The sequence below is a fragment of the Dermochelys coriacea genome, chromosome 4 (genome assembly GCF_009764565.3).
Source record: "Dermochelys coriacea isolate rDerCor1 chromosome 4, rDerCor1.pri.v4, whole genome shotgun sequence".
In the NCBI taxonomy this organism is placed as follows: domain Eukaryota; kingdom Metazoa; phylum Chordata; order Testudines; family Dermochelyidae; genus Dermochelys; species Dermochelys coriacea.
The window spans coordinates 142954827-142972896 of NC_050071.1; the positions used below are offsets into that span (position 1 = coordinate 142954827).

The 18070-nt window shown below is 48.0% G+C and overlaps 1 protein-coding gene across 10 annotated transcripts in view; it reads right to left on the reverse strand.

The window, feature by feature from the left end:
- Positions 1-18070, reverse strand: part of DYSF (dysferlin) — a 312032-nt gene that overhangs the window by 109425 nt on the left and 184537 nt on the right. For all 10 annotated transcript variants that reach the window (XM_043512839.1, XM_043512838.1, XM_043512840.1 and 7 more), the window contains 2 exons: positions 17657-17750; positions 13687-13764 (listed from right to left, as the gene is read on the reverse strand). In XM_043512839.1, the coding sequence (XP_043368774.1) occupies positions 13687-13764; positions 17657-17750 (172 nt within the window). The remainder of the gene's footprint in view (positions 1-13686; positions 13765-17656; positions 17751-18070) is intronic.

The window sequence follows — 18070 nt, forward strand, 5'->3', positions numbered from 1 at the left end:
GCCTCAGTTTCCCCATCTGTAATGATGGTCACCTTCTTTAGTAAGGTTTCAGAGTAGCAGCCATGTTAGTCTGTATCCACAAAAAGAAAAGGAGGACTTGTGGCACCTTAGAGACTCACAAATTTATTTGAGCATACGCTTTCATGAGCTACAGCTCACTTCATCAGATGCATGCAGTGGAAAATGTAGCTCACGAAAGCTTATGCTCAAATAAATTTGTGAGTCTCTAAGGTGCCACAAGTCCTCCTTTTCTTCTTTAGTAAGGTGCTTTGAGCTCTATGGATGAAAAGTGCTAGGGGATGCTATTATCTAGCTCCAGTGGCTTAATGGCTCTAACAGTGGAGTGCCTATGCTAGGAAGTGCGGGTTCAGGTCCCATCGGGATGAGGAGGTTATTAGCAGCTGGTCTGCTGGAACAGATGTGCGGCTTGGGCTGAGGCCCTGGGTTGGCAGAAGTAAAAACGACCCCTGTGTTATGTGGAAGCTCAGATGACCCTAAGGTTCCCTTCTGGCTTTAAAATTGACAAGACATTAATGCTGGCTATGAAGCTCGAGGCAGTTCTATGTCTCTCCTCCAGTCCATCAGGTCTTATAACCCTTTAACAAAGTGGTGAGTCAGACTGCTGCAGCCACGTGGGTAAGCAGAACAGTCATTAGCTCCCACGTGGATATGAGTGTCTCACTGAGATTAGATAAATTGGCATAGGCTAAGATGGCGGCAGTTCTGCCTTCATTGCTGAGTGGCTGGCCAGCAACAGCCACTCTCCAGCCGCCCAGGTCTGAAGGCAGTGCCACTGCCAGCAGCAGTGCAGAAGTAAGGGTGCCATGGCCTAGTTACTTAGCTTTGGAAGGATCTGCATTGATGCCGCAAAAGCTATGTCCAGTACCAAGAGTGGTGGTGTGGGGGTTGTCACAGCCTGAAATATTTTCAAAAGGAGGCCCAGCATAAAAAGTTCGAGTTCCCCAGGCTAAGCTCCCAGACTTTCAGAGCACTGACTTTCTTCTTGGAATGGGCTCCAAAAAGGGGCAGAAGATACCTCGGCTGAGCATGCAGGCAACAGACCCTCTAGCATACGGCCTCACCCCTTTTGCCTAATGCAGTGCATTGTTGAGATCAGGTGTGAAGACAAGTCATACTGTGACCTGCACCCTTAGCCTGCTGGACTGGGAGAAGGAGGTAAGGTGTGCCTAGTGGGCCAGACAGCAAGCAAGGCAATTAACACCTGAAACATGTTATTTGTCACCATTGTAGCATCATTCCTCCCAAGCAGCTTCACAAAGTCCATATTCCAAACTTTCCCCCTGAAATGCAGCCAGCTCTTGGAAAATGCCTCCCAATCATCAATAGTGCCATGGGAATACAACAGGGAAGAGTATTTTGGCCAAGGGCACCCTGATGGATGGAAAATTCGCCAAGGGATTCTCAGGGCAGGACGAGTGCCTTTTAAGGTCTCATCTGTAAGACCTTAAAGCAAACATTATTATTCATTATCTGGTAGCACCAAGAGATCCCAGCCAGGGGCCAGGGCCCTCTTGTGCTTGACCAAGCATACAACAAAAAAGACAGCCTCCGCCCCAAAAAGCTCATGCTCTAACTTGCTTGCAAATCAATTTATCTACCTCAAAAGGACTGAGTAAGCACCCCAGTGAATCCAACCCAGAGAGGCAGTGAGTGACGGCTTTCTTAGCCCACGGCTTCACCCACCAGAAAACTGGGGGCGGATTAAGTAGCGCTGTGTGTACTGTACTCGCTCTCCCGCACACTCCTTAGTATTGCCCCGCCTTTGTTGAATTCCTGACTGATGCAGCTGTGTTTAATGAGCTGGGCTGTTTGGGATGCCACAGGCTACACTACAGCATGGACAGAACCTTTTCCACTTGTGCACTTTTTTCCAGGACAAGGAAGGCAGCAGAATCCATTACAATAAACAAAAAACCATGTGTTTGGGCCAGGGTTTAAAAAAAAAGGGGGGGAATTGTCTTTATAAAGCCCTTTTGTTTGGACCCTTGTGTGTGCAGCAGGGTTTATTTTTGTAACTGTGTAAAGCGCCTTTAATGAACTCTGCTTTGTTAAAGCAAGTGAAATCATAAGTCCACATTGTAACTTTTTGTTGCTCATGTTGCCTTTGGCTGCATTTTTCCTAAGGAAGGGACTCCCTCTCTCCCCAGCCAATCAGGAGACAAGAAATCACCCCTCTCAAAGCCGGTCTGAGTTTTATTTTAAACAACAAACTCATTGTGGAGGCAGAGAGGAGAAAAGATTTGGGTGGACTCTGACACTATTTGATTGTTCACTCTTTCCCACCTCTTCCCCTGTTTCAAAATAAAGGGTGGAGTAACACTGAAGATTCCCCACCCTTTCCCCTACCAGAGTCAAATGAGTCAGAAAGCTGCAAAAGGAATAGAAGGAATATGTTGGTGGCTCAGTGCGGGACTATCACAGCCTTCTGGCTTCTAAAGCTGCTAGAGAACCCGGTTCTGTGTTTTAATACAAAGGCAGTGAGTGTCTCTTGTCTAATGGTGAGCACAGGGGACTGGGTGTCAAGACTCCTGAGGTCTATTTCTACTCTACTGTTGTACATGCTCAGTCAGATGGAATCTTCAGAGAATTCAGCTGCCAAACTCTAACAAATCTCTACTGAGCATGTGCGAACAGAGACTTATAGCTCAGGCCGTATTTGGGTGTATGATCACGGAGATGGCCGACAGCAGAACCCTGACACCAGGATGATCCCCTGGCAAATCTCAAGTCCTTGCCCCAAAACATGGGAGTATCTCAATTAAATGATCGTGAAAAAAAACCCTGTAACATGTCTCTTTCCCCAACCTCGTTCTGGAAAAAAAACATTTTTGCAGAAACTTTAAAAAAAATAAATAAATTTCAGCCTGAGGCAGACATCCAGCATGGAAAATTTCAGCCAAAACAGTTATGATTTGGCAAATTTATAAAGAACTGAAAAGAGGGCCTTGTAATGGGAAGTGTTGGGCAACCTTAATGCTAGTCTGTGCTACCAGCTCCACTGAGAATACAGACAAGTATTTATTATCACATAAAATGCTCCATGGGATATAAAACACCACTCATCTCACTTCTAGTTGGGATGAAATCCTTCATGGTAGGCACATTTTAGTACAATTAAAAAGACAGGATACAGATGCTCTTAATCCCATGAAAATCTGGTTTGAGTCCCAGCTCCTTTAAGAAAAACACCCCTAGCCTTTCAATTCCCCCACCTCCTTTCCAAAGTTTCCAGGGTGGACAGACTGCTCTGATTTAGTGTTTGGTAGTAAAAATAAATACTAAAGATTTTATAGATGTGCCAGTGTCAGGTATTTTCTTTTCCAACTGGCTTTTCACTCAATTCTTTCATTCACAATAAACACGACGTGAGCCGGGCCTCCCCCTTCAGAGAAGTTCTTTGGTTCACAACAAGCCCAGGAGCTTAAACTCCCTGTTTCTTTGTGGGAAGGAAGAGGAGGATGGTCGGAGGGAAGGGAGCAGCTGAGGAGGGATTCAGGGGTTAAGTGGGGAATGGAAAAAATGATGTTCTTTCTTCATCCCACTCCAATCTGAGCTTAATTTGTACAGTCGCTGGTGTTTTGTTAACATTAAAGTTCCCAGGCCAGACTTCCAGAAGGAATTCCCTTTCAGTTCTCCTCAACGCTATTAAACAAACAAAAAGAAAGAAAGAAAAAGAAAAAGAAAGATGGACGGAGGAGGAAAAAGCCAAGATGCCAATAGCTCTGCTCGTTATGGAAGATGGGGCCTAAATGTTGCCAACTCTCCAGGACTGGCCTGGAGTCTTCAGGAATTAAAGATTAATCTTTAATTAAAGATGATGTCATGTGATGAAATCTCCACAAATATGTCCAACCAGAACTGGCAACCCTAGACCTAGTGCAGCTCTCACATGATACATTAACAAATAGGGCATGGCACCTCTCTGGAGAGATCATCGGCAGGTCTCGGGTTGGTGTCAGCAGCTGCTAGGGGCTTGTTTCCACCCAGAACGCTCTGTTAAACCTCTTTTGAATGAACGCCCCCCCATGAGGGGCAGGCTGCCTGCATGTGCTCTGGGGTCTCTGACAGGATTAGATATGCTCTGCTAGCATCCTGCGCCTCCTTCTCCCCTCCTCATTCTTCTCATGCAGCCATAATGGCGCCGGAGTCATTTCTGACCCACAGTGGGTTATGGGCGAGGGGAATCAGAGCCCTGCTCTACAGATGCACAGGGACAAAATTATGCTCCTGTTTACACCACTGTAAATCCATCCAGTCCAATTAACGCAGGTGTCACAGGGCAGGCTCTCTCCCACTCTGGGGTCCCTTAGAGTCTTGGACACTTCTTGCTTGTCAACACCTCTGGGTGTTTTGTTTTATTGATGTTACCACCACCACCACCAAATTCCCATCACAATTCCTGTGCAGCATTTCTACCTACCGTGTCCTTCGACCCTCAGCCCTTCCTCCAGGGAGTGGGAGCACTCTTCACAGCCAGAGACCTAGCCACCAACAGCCTCTGCTAGCACCCCCTCCCCTTGCATATCCTTCCTCTGCTTTTAACTAGTCTCCTAGCTCATCAATGCCCAGTCTGCTTAGGCAATTAAGTACTCTCCACCTCCATCAAGCCTTTCCTGGTGGACCTAATTATTGCTGACGTGGTTAGCATGCTGGGTCAGCTACTGGCTCTCAGCACTCTGTCCCACCGGAGTAAATAAAATGAGAATTTGGCAAATTGCTGAGTGCAACTCGCTGCTGAGAGGCTGATACAAAGGGCCGAGCTGTGATCTCTGTTACCTTGGTGGTAACTCCACTGAAGCTAATTGAATTTCTCTGGATTTGCACTAGCCAGCATCTCTGAGAACAGCGTTTGGTCCCTGGGGCACCCTGGAGAGGCTTCCCGCTACCAGACAGCTGGCTGGTTCACTCAGAAGCTATTCCAAAGTCAGCTGCAGGCGTCTTGACAGCCTCCTCAGCAGGATGATGCCGAGAGATGCTTACAAATGGGAATCTTGTTCTCTCTGCACCACTCCGATGTTGCTTTTGGTGTGGTGATAACCAGGGGCTGCATGCATCCAGCTCAACTGTTCTCCTAACTCTTCCTCTGTCACCAGTCCCTGGTTTTACTTCTCTTCCCCTCTCACTGTTCTTGGCCTCGGTGACAGCTTGTGACAGTGAGTTCCACCATCTAATTATACCCCATGGGGGGTCAGTATCATTTCTCCTGTCCTACAGATGGGGTGTGCTGAGCAATAGAGAGGGTAAGTGACTTACCTGAGGTTATGCAGTAACTATGTGGCAGCACTGGAATCAGACCTCTGGGAAAAAGTCCAAAGAGCCATGGTCTCTGCTTCTACTGGGATCATCTGAGATGGGAGTTTGTGGTCTGTTCAAAAGAATACTGAGACCCATGAAACTCCTCTCAGACCATCCAGTGGGAGAAACTTAGGCTCGCCACAGACGTTGGCCAGATCCACATGGGAGACCGAAAGGCTCCAACCTCCATTACCTAACTTCCGAAGACTGCATCCCTGTCAGCCCTCCCAGACAAAGGAGCCCCCCAGTGAGCATTCCACATTCAGCTTCTGAAGCTAGCTCTAAGCCTGGAGCAAGCTGGAGGAATGTCCATGCCGTTACTGCACATGCCACGCTCTCTCCTTCCTCTGCAGAAAGACATTGAAAATGGGAGAAGGTGGGTGTCCGCAGCAGCACAATGAAGGGATCCATGCGTGGTCTCTCCATTAATCTCAGCGCTGTGTTCACTCTGAAACTGAATAACAGCCACCTAAATGCCCACAGTGTTAACTGTTATTGACCAGTTTAAGGAAGGCGCAGGCAGTGGGCTCCTTCAGTCAAATGCCCTGCTTCTTTTGTCACAGCTGTGGCTCTCAGCCACATGGACTCAGCCAGAGAAGGACCCTGAAGACTTCCCTTTTAACTTACCCAGTCTGCTGCTCGGCTCTTCTTCAACAGCTGATTATTGCTGCACATAGGACACCCCAGCTGAGAGTCCCAAAATACGTGGCGAGCATCACAGGGGAATCACGAGGCTGGATCAGCCCTGAGGTCCATCTCTCCAGTATCCATCTCTGCCAGTGGCCAGCAGCAGATGCTGCAGAGAAATGTGTGACCAAGGTGTGTAGCAGGTGTAGGATCACCTGTCCCCCATGAAGGCCTCGTCTTGATCCCTAATAGATAGAGATCGGCTTAAACCCCGAAGCAGCAGGATTGCAGAAAAACTGGCATCAACTGTTATACTCTGGATGGTCTTGTTATCCATATAAATGTCCCGTCTCTCGTGGAGTCTTGCTACATGACATCCAGTAGCAGTGAGTTCCATCATCTAATTGTGCCTCACCAGACCCCAGGGGTGGGTCAGTTCATTCTTCCCATTTGACAGATGGGCGAGCTCAGCAACAAAGGCGGGAAGTGACTTGCCCAAGATCACACAGCAGACACATAATAGAGCTGGGGAGAGAACCCAGGCATCCTGACCCCCAGTTCCTACTTCTAACCATTAGACAACACTCCCCCCGCCTACAATTAGGCCTGGAACAAAGGAATTGTGACCCTCATACCCTCCACTCTAACCATTAGATCATACTCTTCAAGGTAGGCAGAACCTGCGGTGTGGTGATAGAGTTCCTAGCTGCAGTGGAGAGCTTAATAACATAGAAGTTTCTTCGTCAGGATGTTCTCTAGCCGCTGCTGAAAGCATGGCTCTCTGTGTTTATATCTTCACATGACATGGAGTTAAAAGTGAGTGAATCCCTCTCTCTAAATAAGGAGTAAAGGAAAGGAAAGAGGCCCCCAGGGTGGTGAGTGAGTGGGGAAAGTGGAAAGCCAGGGAGGATGCCTGCGAAAGCTGCAGCAGGAAGGAGGCAGAGTCCTGTCTCAGCGCAGCAATGGAGTCCATAGCGCAAATGATGCCGCTAGTCATTTGGTTTTGCTGGATGTTTTGATCCTTGCTGGATCCATAGATCTGAGTGATTCCAAGTGGCTTCTGGTTTAACAGAGAAAGCCCTGGTATTCAGGATATCAGGTAAATGCCCTGATATTTGCCAAGGGTGATGCTGCGGCTGCTGTCCTATGTACCTTACCTCTCACTGGTGAGAAAAAGAATGAATACTCCAAAGTGAATGGCTTTTGATGTCCATTTCTTAGGCAGAGAGCATATTACATATGAAAGGGCCAAATTTATAGGAGGTGCCAGGAAGAAGGGGAAACAGCTGAGATTTTTATTCCTGCAGTTCGTAGTCTTGCTGAACATTTCAAATATGGAATGTGAAAAGAAGAACTACTAAGAGACAGGATAGTTGTTGGTATAAGAGATATCAATTTATCTGCACAGCTTCAGTTAGATCCAGATCTCACATAGCAAAATTGAGACTGCAAGAAACCATAAGGAACAGCAGTGTGACTCACAAGCTAGCAGCTTGGCGGGGATGGGACGGGACTGCATCAAACAATATTGACACAGGAAAGAGAAAAGACCCAAATGTGAAAGGAGCAGTCAGACCAAATTTACAACCTAAGAACAGTGCACAAGTAGAGAGTGGGAGACCAAAGACCCTTAGTAGGAGGGTAGCTTGGAAAAGCGGTGGAAGATGTGGCAAGACACTAAGCCATAGCTGGCAACAATGGCCTGCTAAACGGATGGAATGTGGGAGAGGCCACAAAATGGGAAAAAATACAGGTTATCAAGAGTAGTGGGAACAATTTAAGAGGGAAATGCTATTATCAGATTTCGAATCCCTACTTCTGAGACTATATCCTCAATAGAACAGGCAACACCTTGGTGCACAAGCATGACTCTAAATGGTTGAAACCTTAAATTCAAAATTGATACTTGGCCAGCAGTCACTGAAATTCCAAAAAAAATTATAACCGATCCCGGGATGAAGAAGATCTGCAAAGACTAAATAAGATTCTATGTGGGGCGAGTAACACTACACTGGATAGTTGAGGCCAATTCCTTGAGAAACTGGAGAAAGGATGGAAAGTTCTTCAACAAATAATATATATAATACAAGGACTGACAACACCCCTACAGCCAAATTCAGGGAAGGCATTACTCACCTAACCCAAACACAAAGATATTTCTGCTGGAAAGAGATTCCTGGGCATCACAAATCATTGTGGGGAAACTCTTACCAAGTATAACTCATTTAACAAAACCCTTAAGGGATCTCCTGAAAGGTCACATTATGCAGATCTGGGGGAGCACAAAACAAAATGCATTTTATAAAATAAAAGAACTACTGACAACTCCACTTGTTTTGGCACAATATTTGGTCAAGTATCCAACCACAGTAGCAGTGGACGCATCTTCGTATGGTTCAGAAGAAGTGTGCACACAGCCAGAAGGAGATCAGAGACCTGGTGCATTAATACCAAGAAGTGTCACAGAAACCGAGCAGCGGTGGAAAAGGATCTCTAGCAGTCACTTGGGCCTGTGAACGGCTCAGTGCTTACCTGTTTGGCTTGAATTTTAATACAGAAACAGACCACAAATGCTTAGTTGCATTATTGAGTTCAAAACAACTGGATGACCTTCTACCTAGGATTCAAAGATTTTGACTATGGCTGATTCGATTTTCTCTCAACGCTGAACACAGATCAGGGAAAGCATTCAGAGAGGCAGACATTCTACCTAGAGCCCCAGATGTGCAGCCACCAATGGAAGAGGAAAAGGCTTTAGAGAAAGATGACAAAGTCTAAACTGACCTTTTTCTGGCACTGATTTCAGCATCTGCCAGCCAACTTCAGAAAATTAGAAGTGAACAACTAAAGGACGAGACCTGCCAGAAACTGACTCAGCTCTGCCGAAGAGGGTGGGGTTGAAGAAGTCAACTGCCAACAGACCTGCTACCATATTGGCAGAATCAAAACGACCTTCACATGACCAATGGCCTGCTTCTGCATTCTTATCCCCACAGTATTTCAGAAAGAGATGCTCTCCAAATCCATGAGGGACAGCAAGGTATAAACAAATGCAGGGCAAGACCCCAAGAATCTATATGGTGGCCCAGTCTGAGTAGGCAAATTAAGACCTTAGTAGAGGGCTGCAAGGGCAAGATATGTAACAAGAGGGGGAAACAATCACCAGGACCGCTACTCTCCACAGAACTACCTGACAGACCTTGTGTAAGCGGGGGAATAGTCCCACTATTGTGGGGAACTTTCCTGGCTTCTGCACTGCCCCGGTGAAGTGGGCTAGTGAAAGGATCTGAGTCCTCGCTCCCACTTCCTTTACCCAGTGGCCTCCCTGCCCTTGAGGACTCCCCTTCCATTCTCCTGTCTGACAGAGTCCTCGTAACCCCAACAAGGCTGGGCCCAGGATTCCTGGGGGACTCGACCCCCAACCCTGCTGTGGTCACTAGGACAGGGGCTAGGGTGTCCCCACTCCAGGGTATTCTCTCTGCACTGGGCACCTCTCTGACCCACTGACCATGACATACAATTTAAAGCAAATACAAGTTATTTAATCAACAATTAATTTTAAAAAGAATAAGGAAAAATGGGAAAGGTTAAAGGAAACACATCACCCCGCTCTGTGGCAGGGAACATCACAAACAGTGTCTCTGGAATGTCAGGGCAGTTCACAGTCTGTTCCTTGTAAGTCCCAGGCCTTCTTCTCAGGCCTGGCTGTGCTGCAGGGATGCTGTGGGTTGGACACTTGCTCTGGTGGTGGCCACACGCTCTCAGGCTCTAAGTGGTAGGACCCTTCTTCCCAGCATCGCCCCCGCCCTGTCGGGGTTACGATCCAAGCCTGGCCTGCAGAGCTTCTTGGCTGAGGCGTCTCCCTGTGCTGGGCCTGCTGCCCAGGGTCTCCCTCGCTCTTCCCAGCTGCTCACCGCACCCAGCTCAGACTGCTCCAGCCCCAGCTCCACCACTCGGTCTCTGCACTGCTGCTGCTGCTCTGCCTCCAGCTCCCTGGGCTGCTTCTTTGGCCCCTCTGGCTCTGGTTGCTGCAGCTCTGCTCCCAGGACAGGTCTGCTCCGCAGGCTGCTTCTGTGACTCTGCTCCCAGCACGGACCTGTTTCCTGGGCTGCTTTTCTGGCCCCTCTGGCTCTGGTTGCTGCAGCTCTGCTCCCAGGACAGGTCTGCTCCGCAGGCTGCTTCTGTGACTCTGCTCCCAGCACGGACCTGTTTCCTGGGCTGCTTTTCTGGCCCCTCTGGCTCTGGTTGCTGCAGCTCTGCTCCCAGGACAGGTCTGCTCCGCAGGCTGCTTCTGTGACTCTGCTCCCAGCACGGACCTGTTTCCTGGGCTGCTTTTCTGGCCCCTCTGGCTCTGGTTGCTGCAGCTCTGCTCCCAGGACAGGTCTGCTCCGCAGGCTGCTTCTGTGACTCTGCTCCCAGCACGGACCTGTTTCCTGGGCTGCTTTTCTGGCCCCTCTGGCTCTGGTTGCTGCAACTTTCTTCCGAGGGCAAGTCTGCTCTCTCTGGGCTGTGCCTCTGGCTTTGGGGCTCCAGCTCTGCTCCCAGGACAGGGTCTGCTCTCTATGGATCTGGCCCAGCTCTGCTCCCCAGCTTAGCTTGGGCCCCTGCTTTCTCCTTAGCTCGGCCCCACTCGGTCTGACCCAGGCAAGTCCAGCTCACACGGAGGATGGGACCTTCCTGGCCTCCTGACTCCCTGATTAGCCTACCCGCCCTGTCATTCAGGCTGACCTGGAACATTGGCCTCTCCCCATTGTTCCTGGGGGCTGTCAGTCTCAGGGTCCTGATTCCCCATCGACCCTTCCCCCTTTTTAGTACTGGGAGCTAGAAATTAAAACACCCCCACTGAATGTTAGGAAGAGGGCAACAGTCCCCTTACACTTGGCAGCGACTAGCCAGAGATTTGTTTTTCTGTAAAGGACAAACATATGTAATTGTAGTTGATTACTTCTCCAGATATATTGACTAGGCTATACTTACACAGACCTCACTGGCACAGGTCATCCAGAAACTAAAGTCAATGTTTGCAAGACATGGAGTTTCTGAAGTCCTTATATCTGATAACAGGCCTCAGTTTATCTCTGAAACGTTCCTAGAATTTGCAGAGAACTTGGATTTTGAACATCACACTAGTACAGCATATTACTCCCAGAGCAATGGCTAGGTGGAGAGAGCAGAGCAGACTTTAAAAGAATGTTTGCAAAAATCAGTAGACCTGTATAAAGCACTCCTGGTATATCAGCCAACACCGTTTGCGTCTGAACTATCTCTAGCAGAACTTCTAATGGGAAGATGAGTAAGGGCATCTTCACCTGTGGCACCAATACAACTTAGCCCTAAGTGTTCCGATCTGAAGGAATTTTGAAACTGGGGGCGGAAATAAAAAATGTGTCAATCACAAAACTTCAGTGTTCCACACAGAACAAAAGCGCTACTTGAACTGAGAGCAGGACACAAAGTTTGGCTGATAAGCTCTCAGACATTTGGAGCTGTTTAGAACTTGGCAGACGCTCCCAGTTCCTACCTAGTGGAGACTCCAAAAGAACTTCGGATTCTTCAATATTTCCCAACACAACAAAGAAGGGATCTGGGACCGACACTGTCCGGAAGTGAGCCCTGTCCACAGGGAACTTTATGCACTATCTCAATACAAGTGAGTAAATGCTCTGGAAGACTGATCAGACCCCCGCAAAGACTTGATCTTTAGAATACTGCTCCGGATCAAGTAAATGCCATTGATAAGGAGACATGGTAGTGTAAATAGTTTAAAGGAATCTGATGTTTACTTTGGACTCTTGTGTGCATATACTTTGGTTTATAATTTAAGTTTCAATTATTTATTATAAAGCACAGAAGGTGTGAAGTGGTTACAGAGTTCCTGGTCTTGTACAGTTACCGGAGATGATCAGGATGCATTGCAGCGGGGAGCTTAAACATAGGAACTTCCTGATTAGGGAGTTCTCTCCTTGCTGCTTGCATGGCTCTTTGTGCCTCACATTACAGAACCATAATAGATCACAGGATGTGGGAAGCCTAAGAGAGGAGCACCCAAATCAGAGCCTCATTTAGACTGGGGAGGATCAAGCATAAAGGAATGTCGGCGCAGAAATGCTCGTTATCTGCCCTGTATCCTTTCATTTCCTCCATGTGCATCGGGGAGCCTGACGCTTATTACTGGTCAGTGCAGAGGGGGCTATCACCAGCTCTCAGTCTTATTTGCGTTCACGTGTAGACTCCTATCCACACTGGTGCGGGCACACGCACAGGGACTGGCAGAATCAAGATAGCACACTGCTTTAAACATCCCTGTGTTTGTTTCTTTTTAAAACCACCGAGCTCTCTGCTCTCCAGTTGTGCCACAGGCTTTCAACATCAGCCTGCATCTGTGAGCAGGGACCATTAGCAAAGCAAAAGCGACATGATTCAGAAGTGAACCGGGTCGACTGTGGTTTCTGGCTGCCTTCTCACAGAAAAGTTCTTGAAAGTCTGACTCCTTCTCTGATGGGAATCAGGCTACTCACTCCTGTTTCCTTGGGAAAACCTCTTGCATCTGTCTTTGGTTGCACAGCAGCACAAACCCCCTTTTATTTCAATCTGTACCAACAATTAGAATCATAGAATCATAGAATCATAGAATATCAGGGTTGGAAGGGACCCCAGAAGGTCATCTAGTCCAACCCCCTGCTCAAAGCAGGACCAAGTCCCAGTTAAATCATCCTAGCCAGGGCTTTGTCAAGCCTGACCTTAAAAACCTCTAAGGAAGGAGATTCTACCACCTCCCTAGGTAACGCATTCCAGTGTTTCACCACCCTCTTAGTGAAAAAGTTTTTCCTAATATCCAATCTAAACCTCCCCCATTGCAACTTGAGACCATTACTCCTCGTTCTGTCATCTGCTACCATTGAGAACAGTCTAGAGCCATCCTCTTTGAAACCCCCTTTCAGGTAGTTGAAAGCAGCTATCAAATCCCCCCTCATTCTTCTCTTCTGCAGACTAAACAATCCCAGCTCCCTCAGCCTCTCCTCATAAGTCATGTGCTCTAGACCCCTAATCATTTTTGTTGCCCTTCGCTGTACTCTTTCCAATTTATCCACATCCTTCTTGTAGTGTGGGGCCCAAAACTGGACACAGTACTCCAGATGAGGCCTCACCAGTGTCGAATAGAGGGGAACGATCACGTCCCTCGATCTGCTCGCTATGCCCCTACTTATACATCCCAAAATGCCATTGGCCTTCTTGGCAACAAGGGCACACTGCTGACTCATATCCAGCTTCTCGTCCACTGTCACCCCTAGGTCCTTTTCCGCAGAACTGCTGCCGAGCCATTCGGTCCCTAGTCTGTAGCGGTGCATTGGATTCTTCCATCCTAAGTGCAGGACCCTGCACTTATCCTTATTGAACCTCATTAGATTTCTTTTGGCCCAATCTTCCAATTTGTCTAGGTCCTTCTGTATCCTATCCCTCCCCTCCAGCGTATCTACCACTCCTCCCAGTTTAGTATCATCCGCAAATTTGCTGAGAGTGCAATCCACACCATCCTCCAGATCATTTATGAAGATATTGAACAAAACGGGCCCCAGGACCGACCCCTGGGGCACTCCACTTGACACCGGCTGCCAACTAGACATGGAGCCATTGATCACTAATTACCCATAGAGCTCTGAAGTCTGCCTTATGGATCCCTGGTCTAAGCTACTGTGCTAACTTGGAATTAAATTGTGTGCCCATACGAGCATCTGTGCTTACCTGAAAAACTGTCCTTGTCCATGGCGATCAGATCCCGAGCTTGGTATATGTAGCAACGCAGGTGGTATCTGCTTCCATCTTTATTGAGAAACGGGGAGAAAAAAGCATTCAGTTCTGCATCGCTGAAGTGCTGGAAAATCTATGATAATTATACAAGGTGCTTGAATGTTTCCTTGGATCCAGGGTTTCATGTCTTGGGCCTAAGGAAGCCAATCAAGAGTAGTGCCATCCACAGCAATGGAGTTACTCCAGATTTACACCAGAGCAGAATCTCACCTGCCTATTGTATATTATCTGGTACGTGGTCTAGTCTAGCCTTTGAGTTGTGAAAACCATTTTTTGGGCCCCACTACAATTGCATGGGAAATGCACCAGCTTCCTGCACTGTCCCGGTGGACTATACACTCACTGGGGCAAAACTTGCCTTAGGAGCTGGGCCGGGTACCTGCAGGGAGCAGAAGGAGGTGCTCCATAGTGGGATCCTCTACCCTAAGGCCTCAGAATTAGCTACACATTGCACACATCCTGCAAATTGGTGCATCCACCTAGCTGTGGATGTAATGACGTAGGTCACACCCCCATCCCCAGTCCCTTTGCTGTTCCCAGCTTTTTCACCGAACAAAAACATCCTTCCAGGCACAGGACCCCTGCGTGGCAGAGGCTCTGTCGTGAACATGCCAGGGTTTCATGTCTTGGGCCTAAGGAAGCCAATCAAGAGTAGTGCCATCCACAGCAATGGAGTTACTCCAGATTTACACCAGAGCAGAATCTCACCTGCCTATTGTATATTATCTGGTACGTGGTCTAGTCTAGCCTTTGAGTTGTGAAAACCATTTTTTGGGCCCCACTACAATTGCATGGGAAATGCACCAGCTTCCTGCACTGTCCCGGTGGACTATACACTCACTGGGGCAAAACTTGCCTTAGGAGCTGGGCCGGGTACCTGCAGGGAGCAGAAGGAGGTGCTCCATAGTGGGATCCTCTACCCTAAGGCCTCAGAATTAGCTACACATTGCACACATCCTGCAAATTGGTGCATCCACCTAGCTGTGGATGTAATGACGTAGGTCACACCCCCATCCCCAGTCCCTTTGCTGTTCCCAGCTTTTTCACCGAACAAAAACATCCTTCCAGGCACAGGACCCCTGCGTGGCAGAGGCTCTGTCGTGAACATGCCAGTAGGGGCATCATAGCAGCACTTCACTGAACAACTCGGCAGATGTTCATAGATTCATAGACTCAAAGGCCTCTTGGTAAGCTGTTCCAACTTATTACCCTCAATGTTATAAATTTACATCTTATTTCCAGTCTGAATTTGTCTAGCTTCAACTTCCAGCCATTGGACATGTTAGACCTTTGTCTGCTAGACTTGAAGAGCCCATTGTTAAACATTTGCTCCCCATGCAGAAACTTATAGGGTGTGATCAAGTCACCCGTAACCTTCTCTTTATTAAGCTAAATAGTTTGAGCTCTTTGAGTCTATCACCATAAGGCATGTTTCTAATCCTTTAATCATTCTCGTGACTCTTCTCTGAACTCTTTCCAGTTCATCAACACCCTTTAGTTGTGGGCACCAGAGCTGGACACAGGATTCCAGCAGCAGTTGCCAAATATAGAGGTAATATAATCACTCTACTTCTACACAAGATTCCCCTGTTTACACACCCAAGGATCGCGTTGGCCCTTTGGCCACAGCGTTGCACTAGGAGCTCACGTTCAGCTGACAGGAAACTTTTTTGAAATCTCAAAATTTTTCCCAGTTTCCCACCTAGATCCACTTTCAGCATCTTCACAGCAAGCTTTAGGATCACAGAAGCATAGAAATGTTGGGCTGGAAGGGATCTCGAGGAGTCATCTAGCCCAGCCTCCTGTGCTAAGGCAGGACCAAGTAAACCTAAACCATCCCTGACAGCTGTTTGTCTAATCTGTTCTTTAAAACCTTCGACGATGGGGATTCAACACTCTCCCCTGGAAGTCTTGCTGTCATGATGAATATCTAGCCTCATCTATACTATAAATGCTAACAGTTACACCAGCAGAGCCCCCTAATGCACACACAGTGTATGCTGACAACCAAGCTCTCCGATATAACCGCATTTGCTCCAACCCCTCAGACAGAGACAAACACCTACAAGATCTCTATCATGCGTTCCTACAACTACAATACCCACCTGCTGAAGTGAAGAAACAGATTGACAGAGCCAGAAGAGTACCCAGAAGTCACCTACTACAGGACAGGCCCAACAAAGAAAATAACAGAACGCCACTAGCCATCACCTTCAGCCCCCAACTAAAACCTCTCCAACGCATCATCAAGGATCTACAACCTAACCTGAAGGACGACCCATCACTCTCACAGATCTTGGGAGACAGGCCAGTCCTTGCTTACAGACAGCCCCCCAACCTGAAGCAAATACTCACCAGCAACCACACACCACACAACAGAACCACTAACCCAGGAACCTATCCTTGCAACAAAGCCCGTTGCCAACTCTGTCCACACATCTATTCAGGGGACACGATCATAGGGCCTAATCACATCAGCCACACTATCAGAGGCTCGTTCACCTGCGCATCTACCAATGTGATATAGGCCATCATGTGCCAGCAATGCCCCTCTGCCATGTACAGTGGTCAAACTGGACAGTCTCTACGTAAAAGGATAAATGGACACAAATCAGATGTCAAGAATTATAACATTCAAAAATAGTCGGAGAACACTTCAATCTCTCCGATCACTCGATTACAGACCTGAAGGATAGTGGCTATCCTTCAACAAAAAAACTTCAAAAACAGACTCCAGCGAGAGACTGCTGAATTGGAATTAATTTGCAAACTGGACACAATTAACTTAGGCTTGAATAGAGACTGGGAGTGGATGGGTCATTACACAAAGTAAAACTATTTCCCCATGTTATTTCTCCCTCCCCCACCCACCCCCCACTGTTCCTCAGACGTTCTTCTTAACTGCTGGAAATGGCCCACCTTGATTATCACCATGGAAGGTTTTCCTCCTCCCCACCTCTCCTGCTGGTATTAGCTCATCTTAAGTGATCACTCTCCTTACAGGGTGTATGATAAAACCCATTGTTTCATGTTCTCTGTGTGTGTATATAAATCTCCACACTGTATTTTCCACCAAATGCATCCGATGAAGTGAGCTGTAGCTCACGAAAGCTTATGCTCTAATAAATTTGTTAGTCTCTAAGGTGCCACAAGTACTCCTTTTCTTTTTGCGAATACAGACTAACACGGCTGCTACTCTGAAACCTGACGGAAAGAGTTTTTCTGCCAGCAGAATACCCCCACCACACTGAGGGACATTATCTGTGCTGACAGAAGCACTCTTCTGTTGACATAATTGGGGTTGAGATTTTCTGGAATCTATGTCACCAGAGTGTGAGTGGGTTTTTTAACATCCCTGACTGATATAGCTGTGCCAGTGTAGTGTAGACCTGGCCCTAGGCGCCTTTTTAAAATGTAGATTCTGGTCTTATTAGCCCTTATATAAACAAATCTACATTCAATCCCAACCTCTTCCTTTTGGTCTACTTCCTCTGGTGCCTCGACTTATCCTGACAGCGGGTGAGTCCCCAGGGAGCATATATTACAAGGCTTTCGTCAGTGGCAAAAAACACCACAAAAACAAAAATTGCCATCCGCACCTCAATATTGTACACCATGGAAAGAGGATCTCGTTTAGATAAACACATGTGATACACCAGCATGTTGGACACACCTACGTCGAGGCCCAATCAAAATTGCTGCGTTGCTCTGTTCAGGATGGAAATGAGCTGAACCTTCAGGTACTGGGGAATGGATGTTAGGTAAACTGGGGTATTTACACCTAGGGTGAAATTCACCCCGTGCAGAGAGACAAGCACAAACCCCAGGCACCCTCTGGGCTTCACTGGATCTCAGGTGGTGCCTGGGCCTTGGGAATTTCACCCCTACATCCTAGATGACTTACAGTCAAATATGCAGGAGATGGTGGGTCTGTTCACACCGAAGCTCAAGGTCGAAACCGATTTTCCATCATCGCTCTTGTCGTCTGTCACGCCGCCCTGAAGGAGAAATAGACGTAACATGAGTCCTGCAGAGCCCAGCTTTTGAATAACCCTCTTTTGGAAGCAGGGCCATTCCTAGGGGGGTGCAGGGCCTGGGACATAGGCACCGAGTTTCTAATCTGCCGGGGGGGGCTCCCCACTGGCTCCGCCCAGGCCCCACTCCCACTCCACCCCTTCCCCCAAGGCCCCACCCCTGCCCCGCTTCTTCCCACCCGGACTCTGCCCCGCCCCTTCCCGCTCTCGTCCCACCCTACCTCTTACCCCCCCCATTCCACCCCCTCCCCCGAGCATGCTTGGCCCTCGCTCCTCTCCGCTCC